This window comes from Lipotes vexillifer, unplaced genomic scaffold (assembly GCF_000442215.2).
Source record: "Lipotes vexillifer unplaced genomic scaffold, Lipotes_vexillifer_v1.1 scaffold681, whole genome shotgun sequence".
Classification (NCBI taxonomy): Eukaryota; Metazoa; Chordata; class Mammalia; order Artiodactyla; family Lipotidae; genus Lipotes; species Lipotes vexillifer.
The window spans coordinates 825,145-836,832 of NW_006791462.1; the positions used below are offsets into that span (position 1 = coordinate 825,145).

The 11,688-nt window shown below is 40.3% G+C and overlaps 1 protein-coding gene across 2 annotated transcripts in view; it reads left to right on the forward strand.

Annotated features, from left to right (window-relative positions):
* The first annotated feature begins 1,120 nt into the window (after nt 1-1,120).
* CUL4B (cullin 4B) overlaps nt 1,121-11,688 on the forward strand; it is a 32,660-nt gene continuing 22,092 nt past the window's right edge. The window contains exons 1-2 of one of the 2 annotated variants that reach the window (XM_007464424.1): nt 1,121-1,845; nt 3,936-4,051. In XM_007464424.1, coding sequence (XP_007464486.1) covers nt 1,284-1,845; nt 3,936-4,051 — 678 coding nt within the window. In that variant the 5' untranslated portion in view covers nt 1,121-1,283. Of the gene's footprint in view, nt 1,846-2,001; nt 2,147-3,935; nt 4,052-11,688 lie in introns of those variants that run through there. The other variant, XM_007464425.1, reaches the window with a different exon arrangement.

Consider the following 11,688-nt stretch of genomic DNA (forward strand, 5'->3'; position numbering starts at 1 on the left):
TCAAAACACTCAGTATTGGGTCAGCTGTGTCCTTGACATAAAAGAGAAACAATTTATAGCTCAACCGAATGAAAAACTCATTTTTCTTTCTATATAAGTTCTTTTTCTTTTCCTTTCCTATCTTAACATCATGACATTCCTCCCTAGCATTAGGCATAATGGCATGATTCTATTTTCCTCCATTTCGGGTTACTCCTCTCGCCTTGCAACCCCTCCTTATTCCTTTATCGCTTTCAAAGTTTCCATTCTCCGTTCCCTTACTTTTACTCCCTCCCTCTTTTTTCCCAGCTAGCTCACCCCGCCCCTCATCGTCACCACCTTCCCTCCCCTTCAGGCTCCTTCCCGCTCCTTCTCCCGCCACCACCCCTCCCTGCCCGCCTCGCGTTCAGGAAGCTCCAATCAGGAGCTCCGAAGGTGTCTCGAAGGCCCGCCCCCTCCTCCTTTTCCACTTCTCTGCCCCCCCTTCTCCCTCCCCCACCCCACCCCCACTCAAGTCCTGCGGACCTGGGGGCTTCGGGATCTGGGCGCTATGAAAAGTGTCTGCTCAGTCACTTCCGGTAAGGGCGTTGCGGCGCGAAGCTTCCCGCGGGACCGTTTAGGAGGGGGTGGAAGTAACCGGTGGGCCGGGGGAGGAGAGTGCTGCCTGGGAAGGGGAGCGGGAGAGGGAGGGGGAGGGAGAGCAAGCGCGAGCGTCTCGGGCGCCTCAGCGGCCCCTTTCCCGCCGCCTCCCCACAAGCCAGCTCCCCCGCCCCCCGGCCGCCTGCAGTGCTGCTCTCCACCCCCCACTCTCGCGGACTAACACCGCCCCTCCCTCGCCGCCGCGTGACCGGAAGTGGCGCCATCTTTAGCTTCTTGTGCTATTGACAATAACAAGCTCCGGTTCTCTCCCCCTCCCCCCTCCCCCCAACCACGGCATCTCCCCTCCCAGAGAGAGGGAGAAAAGGAGGAGGAGCTGCAGCCTCACAGACTTACTGAGTCGCTCCTGCAGAAAGGGGGGAGAGAGACCGAAAAGCAGGGGAGGGGGACGGCACGGCCGTTTACCTGTCTGCCTCCTCATTCGCTCTCCCCCCTTGTTCTGTTCACTCCTGGTGTCAGCCTATCCTCCTTCCCAAACCCTCCCATTCCCCCGGTGGAGCCCCCCCTTCACTTTCCTTCTCGTCCTCTGTGTTTCTCCTCTCTTTCTTCCCTTCCCCCTCTAGCATTGCCACCTTCTCTCCTACACGCACTCAGGCATATAAACGTAGGTTTTTGATGCTCGTCTGCCTGTTGACCCCGCTATTTTCATGTTTCCAACAGGTTTTTCTTCCCCCAATCCCTCAGCTGCTGCTGCTGCTGCTCAGGAGGTCAGATCTGCCACTGATGGTAATACCAGCACCACTCCGCCCACCTCTGCCAAGAAGAGAAAGTTAAACAGCAGCAGCAGCAGTAGCGGCAGTAACAGTAGTAACGAGAGAGAAGACTTTGATTCCACCTCTCCCTCCTCTTCCACTCCTTTACAACCCAGGGATTCGGCATCCCCTTCAACCTCGTCCTTCTCCTGCCTGGGGGTTTCAGTGGCTGCTCCCAGCCACGTACCGATACAGAAGAAGCTGCGTTTTGAAGACACCCTGGAGTTTGTAGGGTTTGATGCGAAGATGGCTGAGGAATCCTCCTCCTCCTCCTCCTCATCTTCACCAACTGCTGCAACATCTCAGCAGCAGCAACTTAAAAATAAGAGTATATTAATCTCTTCTGTGGCTTCGGTGCATCACGCAAACGGCCTAGCCAAATCTTCTACCACCGTCTCTAGCTTTGCTAACAGCAAGCCTGGCTCTGCTAAGAAGTTAGTGATCAAGAACTTTAAAGGTAACCAAGGCCAAAATCCATAATCACCTAAGGATTTGACACTTGAGTGGTCACGTGCTCTATTTCTGTTAATATATTAAACAGTATAGAGGTGGCCTAATGTTTTATGCATAATCAATGAGGTGGAGGGAGGTCCTTTTTGGGGTGGAGGGTTCATTTTCCGGGGGTGTTTAGTATCCTTGTGCTGAAGCAGACGCCAGGTGTTTCTGTGCAGTATTTTGAGGTCTGTCTCAGCCTATTGTATCTAATCTGTTATGCCTTATAATACTGACAATCGATATGATTGATCCGGATTTTACAGGTGAGAAATTTGTATTCTAAAAAGGTTTATTTATTTCAGGTGCATAGTGAACCTTGGCACTGCTGGGATTTTTATTTTTATCCTTCAGTAGGCCACGTTATCTAGTCCCTAGAAATGCAGGTAGGACTAGTGATTTTTTTCATGTTCAAAGAAGACTTATAGTTAGATTTATAATGTTGAATACTACACTCTTGAAACTCATTGTGGAAGCAGTAGTTGGAGAAAAGTATTTATGATCTCTTCATTTCTTTCCAAAGGTAGAGTTTGGAAGTGAAAATACTGTGTATACACAGTAGTAACTCTGTGTACCACTAGTCTAAAGATAGGAACAATTACTACATCTTTTTTTTTTTTAATCACTGAAATGGGTCTTAAAGTACTGACCTGCAGCTTTTAGGAAAATTTGTTCATTTCAAGTTTTTGAGATATGTGCTTGAGAGTACTGTGAATGCATTGATGCAAATGTAAAATCAACAATTTTTTTAAATGTAATTGAGCTGAATTACTTTTTAATCTCTTGAGTGTGTTTCTGTTTCTCTGACTTTTTCGACACTCTTAACTGGCAAGTAGTGGATGCTAAAACGTTTATTAAATGGGCAAGTAAAATGAATGAACTAAAGTAATATTTACCAGATCAGTGCCTTGTGGCTAAATATTAGTATTGAGAAAATTAGATTCTCCATGCTTGTATTTTCAACATTAGTGTGGAAATCAGTAATATGCTCTGTTTTGTTTTAAGCAGAGTATAGTGTTGTTTATTTTTAACCTTTTCTTTTTTCTATCACTCCTCTCCCACCTCCAGGCTCTCAAGTGTTGTAATCTTTCTGATTTAATAGTAGATTTTTCTGAAGTAAATATGAATTGTAATTGACTAATTTGTTCACTGTTTTATTTAAAATATATCAATTTAATAGCCAAGGATTTTTTAAGAGAGGAGCTATGACCCTAATTACATTTGTATACCGGTATCAGAGATTTTGTTTGGGTTTTTTCCTCCCCCTCCCAAAGTAAAAACACATTATTAAGGTATCTGGATGTTTTAATTAAAAAAAAACTCATTGCTGGTCAGTGAAGTTTAAAGCCTGGATTAAGATGTACCTTTCCATTCTGAAAGTGCTACATAGGTTCTGGAGTTGTTTGGATGTTTTAATTTTTTAATATTTTACTCTGCTCATAAATGCAGTTTAAATTAAAACATGAATTAAGATGTTTCTCTCTATTCCTGTAGATGCTACATAAATAAGGGGGTCAAACAGACCTGAGTTAGAATCCCAGTTTTACCACTGACTAGCTATGGTGACCTTGGGCAAGGCTTACTAAATGAGTCTTCCAGCCTCAGTTGCCAAATAAGGATAATACTTTCCTTAGGACACTATTAGGAAAATTAAGATGTTTATAAAGTACCTTGTACATAGTAGGCACTCAGTATTTTACATTTCAGGTACAAAATTCATGTTGACTTTGGTTTACACATGATGGAATAGGATCAGGATTGTTAATTTTTTATTTGTCATTCTTGAATTTTTATTTTTTGAAGCAATTCAGTCAATAGCAGGAAAAACCCCTCACCTTCAGTTTTAATAGGTGAGTCAAAGTGACTTACACAGTATTCTGGCATTTCAAATTTTATTCTTTATACTAAGTCTAAATATAATGGTTACTTTAATAGTTAGATATAATACTTATAACAATTTACCCTTAAAGAGCAGTAATACTAGTATTTTATGGATCTTTTCATTACTATATCCTACGTATTATTCTGATTATCAACCTTTTACATATCATCTAGATAAGCCTAAATTACCGGAAAACTACACAGATGAAACATGGCAGAAACTGAAAGAAGCAGTGGAAGCTATCCAGAATAGTACTTCGATTAAGTACAATTTAGAAGAACTCTATCAGGTATGTATTAACTTGGATTACCAGATTTGGTTAACGTAAATTGAGGTGAAATGTATATGGATTTTACTTTCTGAAATGGGTGCTTATGTAGATTTTTGGTTCCCTTCTAATTACAATTTCTTAATTAATATATGCACTCTGTTTTATAATCAGACCATGTGTTCTGACATAAACTATGGGTACAGTCTTATTGGTATAAATTGGGCTTATCTTGGACCCTTCTAATTAGGATTTACAGTTAGGAGTACCTAGCTGTAATAAGTTTGACCTATAATAGAACCCTATAGCCTGGATCCCAAAGATGATTTCTGGTGACATGGCATTCTGTTGTGATACTTCTTGCTAAGTGGTGTTAACCTATATAGGAAAGCCCTCAAGAAATGCAGATATTCTCCATATACGTTATTCTACGTCTTTGCTGTTAGCATACTTTTGCCATTTCTTTCTCTTGTTCTTTATGTTTGTCTTTTCTCCTGGTCTACAAGACATACCTTAGCCCAAAAATGATCAGCAGGTTGTATTTCAGCAGCTTGGTCTGAGGTTCAGGTTTGTTTCTTTTGCTTAACAAATGGGTCTGTATTTGAAGTGTTGAATACAATTAAGGGCAATTCCTGATTTAGACTTCTTGCTACCAAGATACTTTGACCTACTGTATTTTTGCCACAACCAATTCAAGAAGTTACTTTCCATTATAGCGTCAGCAGTTACATATTAAAAAAAAATCCAATGGCTTGAGTTTTTATATTGATGAGTACTTTGTAAGAAATTATGTTGGTTCAGTTTATCAGAATTCGTAGTTTTCATCTATTCATTTTAGTTGTAGAGATAGTATGGTGATGGACAAACAGTGGATTAGGAGTCAAAAGACAAAGGGATCTAGTTTTGGCTCTATTACCCTTGTGGTCTTGGGCAAGGTACTAAACCTCTCTCAGCTTCTGTTTCCTCCTTTGTAAATGGGGGAAGAACTCCTGTTCTATCTACCTCACAGCGTTGCTTATAAGACTCAAATAAGATGTTTGTGAAAAACACCTTGAAGCACTATGATAGAAATATAAGTTGATGTTATCACTAGTTAAACTTTTTCATAAGGCACAGTATGACTTTTTCACTCTTAATAGGTCAATTGAGATCACCAGTTTCTGTTGCTGTTTAAATTTAATGCGTCAATGCATGCCAAACAGAACGGTGCCGAATACATAGTAATGATGCTGTGTAATATTATAAGCATTATAATGCTATGTAAGTGTCAGGTAGTAGTCAGTAGTAGTACTAAGGTATTAAGGTTAAGCCCACCTCATTTGGCTATGTTGGTATATTGCACATGTGGCTCTTGAGTTGTACAGTAATAAAAGTAGAATTACAGTTGGAAAGGCCTTAAGCGATTATGTGGTCCAGTATCTTTTCTTCGTATAGTGTATGTGACAGCCTACAAAGTAGGATTATCTCATTTAAGCATTATAGAAACCCTTTGTGAAGTAGATAAGGTAGTAGTTATCATCCCTACTCTATTGATGAGGAAATGGAGTCTCAGGGACTCCAAAGTCTAGAGTCTGTATTGGCAGAGCAGGGGACTTAAACCGAGATGCCCAAGTTTTTAGTCCAGTGCACTTTCACTAATACACCACAGCACTTCACATACCTCTGTAGTGCAGTGTTTGAAGCAAATAGTTTTACTTTAGGAAAAGAAACTTTGTCATCAAAGAAGGTAATTTTTTGGGGCTTCCCTGGTGGCGCAGTGGTTAAGAATCTGCCTGCCAGCGCAGGGGACACGGGTTTTTTTTTTAAAAGACAGTTGGGTCTTCTTACTTTTTAAAAAAAAATTAATTAATTTATGTATTTTTGGCTGTGTTGGGTCTTTGTTTCTGTGCGAGGGCTTTCTCTAGTTGTGGCAAACGGGGGCCACTTTTCATCGTGGTGCGCGGGCCTCTCACTATCGTGGCCTCTATTGTTGCGGAGCGCGGGCTCAGTAGTTGTGGCTAACGGGCCTAGTTGCTCCGTGACATGTGGGATCTTCCCAAACCAGGGCTCGAACCCGTGTCCCCTGCATTGGCAGGCAGATTCTCAACCACTGCCCCACCAGGGAAACCCGGGGGACACGGGTTTGAGCCCTGGTCCAGGAAGATCCCACATGCCACAGAGCGGCTAAGCCTGTGCGCCACAACTACTGAGCCTGCGCTCTAGATCCCACGAGCCACAACTACTGAGACCTCGTGCCACAACTACTGAAGCCCGCGTGCCTGGATCCCATGCTACGCAACGGAAGAGGCCACAGCAATGAGAGGTCCACGCACTGCAGTGAAGAGTAGTCCCCATTCGCTGCAACTAGGAAGAAGCCCGCACACAGCAATGAAGACCCAACGCAGCCAAAAATAAATAAATAAATTTTTAAAAAGAAGATCATTTTTTTTCATTCGTGCTTGTATATGGTGTTTCTTTGGATATGCTGGCATACAGCATCTTTAATTTCAGTAATGTGTTACTTTACATATTTCATATTTCTGACATTTAAAAAAATTTTATTTATTTATTTACTTATTTATTTGGTTGCTCCAGATCTTAGTTGCGGCAGACGAGCTCCTTAGTTGCAGCTCACGGGCTCTTTAGTTGTGGCATGCTAACTCTTAGTTTCAGCATGCATGTGGGATCTAGTTCCCTGACCAGGGATCAAACCTGGGCCCCCTGCATTGGGAGCTCGGAGTCTTAACTGCTGCACTAACAGGGAAGTCCCCATATTTATAACATATTGATTGTAGTTGCTAATGAACCCTATTTACTTTACCTTGAATATTTTTGTAGAGCTTTTGGGTTAAAAAAATATTTTTCCTGATAAATTGATTCTGTTAAATCCCTTTGTGTTTCAAGAGCTCATAGCTCACATTTTTTGTGTTTTTCCTTTCTTGTACTTCAGAATTCTTTACCTGCTGTTGTTCAGTTGCATTTCTTTAGCCTAAAGTCAGTGTTACAACTTTTCACTCTTTGCATTTTTCATAATACTTTCCTACTTCTGTGATAATAAATTCAAAAGCATTTGTTTCTAGCTCTTTTGCTGTTTTTGACCTTAATTTTATAAATGCTCCTTGGGATTGTTCTCAGAAAGATTATTTTGAGGTGTTCAAGTTCAAAAAAGAGGATAAAACGATAAAGGAAGTAAAAATATTTCATACCATCTGGATTTCAGGTGCTTGTTGGATTTTTAACAGGTTGAAATGTAATTTAAAAGTACTCTTCTAAAATTGAAACAATATAGAAGTATGTAGTGTACCAAAGTTCTCCAAACTCCTCAGCACCCCCCCACCCCCTTCCCTGAAGTAAACACTTACTTGGCATATGTCTATGCAGAACTTTTTTCTATGAATGAAAAACCATTTTGCTTTAAGGCTTAAGCATGGAAGTCTTCCCTAATGTGGATTGCATATACTACCTCATAAGTTTTTAATTTCTAGAAAAGAAGGTGCTGTTCTGAGTATATTTGCAATAAGTAAACGTTGTCTTTTAAAAGTGATTTAAAGTGTGACTTGTACCCGAGTTTAAAAATTATCTTTCCGGGCTTCCCTGGTGGTGCAGTGGTTGGGAGTCCGCCTGCCACTGCGGGGGGGCGCGGGTTCGTGCCCCGGTCCTGGAGGATCCCGCGTGCCGCGGAGCGGCTGGGCCCGTGAGCCATGGCTGCTGGGCCTGCGCGTCCAGAGCCTGTGCTCCGCGGCGGGAGGGGCCACGGCGGGGAGGGGCCCGGGACCACAAAAAAAAAAAAAAATTATCTTTGCTCCACAACCTTGAAATCCTGTTAAGAGTGAGGCAGTGGTTCATGTTGTTTTGGTTTGGGTTTTTTTGTTTGTTTGCTTGTTTGTTTTTGATTGACTACAGATAGGAGTATGGTTAAATGCACTGACTTTTGAGTTGTTCAGCCTGCCTTAGATTTGAGATCTGTCACTCATGATAACTTTGGGTGAGTTACTTCTCTAAGCCTTGGTTTCCTCATTTGCAAAATGGGGAGACTACCTATATGGCAGGGTTGTTCAGTTGTAAATAAAATACTGCAAAAACGTACTTACTACACTGCCTGCTGTATGTCTGTGTCATCAGTGATGATGATGATAAATAGTATTTGAGTCTTTAAAAAAGGTATCTTTAAGATTATGTTTTATTATACATCTCTAAAGCCACACGTTTTTAAATTCTAAATCCACACTGGGCCAGAACAGCTGGCTGATAAATAGATTACATCCCAGATATGAATCAGAAAACATCATTAGCCAAAGTGAAAAAATAATAGAAAAAGAGAACTCTCTAGGAACAGTGTCCCTCTGCAATGCTCAAGAATGTGTCTTGTTTTTGTATGTAGTATCTTAATAGTTGGAATCTTGGTTTTGGTGTGTGACTTTTTTACTAAGTGATATTTTAAGTAATGGGATTATTTTCCTCATGTTCTCAGCCTTGTGTGAATAGCTGTGTAGTGTTTTTAAATCAGCTACCTTTTTTGGAGCTGGCTGGTTTCTGTATGAGTGTTACATTTATTCTTAGTATAAATTTTTAGCTGTTATCTTGGAAGGTAAGCTTAGTCCATACTTCAATTCCGATGAAAATAATTTCATCATTAATAATGAGAACTCTTGTTTGGTTAGCTTTTTGTGAAATAAATCTTAAATAATGGAGCCTTTCAATTAATGATTCATTCATCAAGTACATGACCGCAAGACTGGAAGCAAATAGTGCATCTATCTGAGTATAGGTTATTTTCCATTGTAAAATCAGGTTTCTTAAGCAGTCAGTGGAGAGCAGGTAGTAGATTCTTAGCAGAGGTGACAAGCTATTATATTCTATGTTGATGACTAGGTATTATGTTCTGTAAGTTTAACCTTTGACGTGTTTAAGCTTAGTCTGTCACGTTACTATTACTCCTGTTTTTACTGAATTGTTAATACTATCCCTGCTATTTATCCCAACTACAAATTCTCAGTCCTTGATAATTTGTCTTATTTAAGCTCTTTTTACTAGATGTAAAAAGAGAAATAATTTAGGTTTCATTGTTCGGCTTCCTTTCTGCAAATTCTTAGCTTTTGATATATTTTGATTATCTTATTTTAGGCATTTTTACTAGATGTAAAAAGACATAATTTTGAGTTTTATTGTTGTATCAGTTGTTGAAAAGTTTTGTGGTATGCTTTTCTTTCTCTCTTTAAACATTATGGTTTGAAAAATAAGCCCCAACCTGTTAGGCCAGTGACCAAAGTTCAGCACCCTGGTGGGAATTTAATTTCTTAAGTGTCTGTTGTTGCTAAATCAGAAAAATTTCCAGATTTCCTCCCTTACCATTTATTTTTGCATTCTTTGTATTTTTATCCTTATTTTAATCCTCTTCATTTTTTTATTCTAGTCTTCTTACCCTCATTTCCACTCTTTTCCTCGTCCCAAATGCAAGCTTATGTGCCTTGGCTGTTTCTAAATCTTAAATTTCAGGAACTGTAGTTTTGCATTTCATTTGCTACACGTTTATATTTTCTTAGGAGTTTTTTTTTTCTTCAGACAAACGTGTTTGATGCAGTATACGAATTTTGGAGGGAAGGGGCTGGGATTTAGAGGAATAAAAGTTAAAACCTTATTAGAATGTTTTTATCTTATATCCGACTACCTGCAAAAAGGATTTAAGGCAGCATATTTAACCAGTAGTGATTGGGAGCTTAAGTAAAAAGATAGTTTTATTTAAGAGACTTATAGAATTATCCAGAATGTTTAATACAAATAGTTACCTGTGAAACAAGGTTATATTAGTAATAATTATACCAGATCAAACTTCTAGGGATTTCCAGAGTGTTTAGTGAAATGTAAAATGATACATGTCTAAAAGTGCTTTTCAAAGATCTGGAATAAAATAGAGTTTACCTCAAGCTCCTCAGTAGTGATTTAACACTTATTCATGTTTCTATCCCAGCACCTAACAGGACAGAGTAGTTAGTAAACACCCCATTCTTGTTGAATCAGTGACTGCGTGACTGCTTACTGTGTGCAAAGCTGGACAAATGCCATGGGCATATAGAGATCACTTAGTCCTTGCCCCTAAGGTGCTTATATTCTAGTAGGCTCATGAAACTAGTAGTTTGTGACCAGCATTTTTTAAAAAAGGTAAAATAGAAAATATCAGAGTACATCACACATAGTAATGGTAAGTACAGTTTCATGAAGATTTTGTTTCAATTATATAAATTTTATGTATAATGGATTGTGACATAAAATGTATTTCTTACTGTGGCTTGTCAGAAACTTTTGGAAGCCACTGTTTTAGGCACACATGATTGCTCCAAACAAACCTTGCTTGAAAGTGAGCAAAGCAGAGTATTTAGATCACGGGGTATATGGAAGATTATAGACAGACATTAGAGTAAAATAATGGTAATATTGAGCCTTGAATGCCATGCTAAAAAGTATGGTGGTGGGGAAGATAGGGTTTTATTGGGGGAGGCAAGTACTTAAGTTTTTTGAATAGTTAGTATATTCGTCTGGTTCAAAGCCCCAAAAGTATTACAGAGCATGTAGTAAAGTTTCACTTCCACTCCATCTTCCAACCCTGCTCCCCCAGCTAATAACCCTCTCAACAAACGTGATTGGGTGTATCATTCCAGAAATGGTTCATGTGTGTAAAAACAACTGTGTGGAGGTGTTTTTTTTGCGGTACGCGGGCCTCTCACCGTTGTGGCCTCTCCCGTTGCAGAGCACAGGCCCCGGATGCACAGGCCCAGTGGCCACGGCCCACGGGCCCAGCCGCTTCACGGCACGCGGGATCCCCCCGGACCGGGGCACGAACCCGCGTCCCCTGCATTGGCAGGCGGACTCTCAACCACTGCGCCACCAGGGAAGCCCTGTGTGGAGGTTTTTAAAATTAATTTTCTTTCTTTTTTTTTTTCTTTTTTTTTTTACATAAATGATAGTAGATCATGCACCACACATTCAGTCCTTTGTATTTTTTTATACCACTTATGGGATTTCTCCATAAATGGTACCTGAAGAGCTTGATGGAAAAGTTCTTAAGGAACGGAAATTACTAGATCTGGTCTATATGTTAAGCAGTCAAGGCTAAATTAGAGAAGCAGGATGTTCTCTTCCATCTTGACCTTCAAAACTCACCTTAGATCCTCCTGCCTTTCCCTTTCCTTCTGTTGTTGCTTCTCATATCTTAAACCATTCTCCAACTAAACACAGCTGAAGCTGTATGCATATGAAGACCAGCTTAATTCTCTTATTTCTCACTATTCCCATAAGCTCTTTATCTATTTCCCCCGGGTCTTTGGGACTCCACCTCTTTACTTGTGCCCCGGAAGCCTTTCCTGACTTGCCTCTGCCCTAAAGATTGGGTTAGGGACCTCACCTCTATCTTATCCCCATCATAGCACCCAACACAGTATCTTGTAATTATGTTTTCTGACCAGTTTTCTCCTTACGCTGTAAGCCCTTTCTGTGTACAGGACACATTGCTAGTTATAGGTACATCAGGGTTTTGTTTGTTTGTTTGTTTGGTTGGTTTTTTTTTTTTTTTTTTTTTTGGTTTTTTCATCATTAAAAGTGGCAGGAAAAGGCTCGATTTCTGGGCACTTGGTGGCCTTCCTTCGCTCTTTTGTGTAATGAATCTGATTTGGAAACTGCAGCCA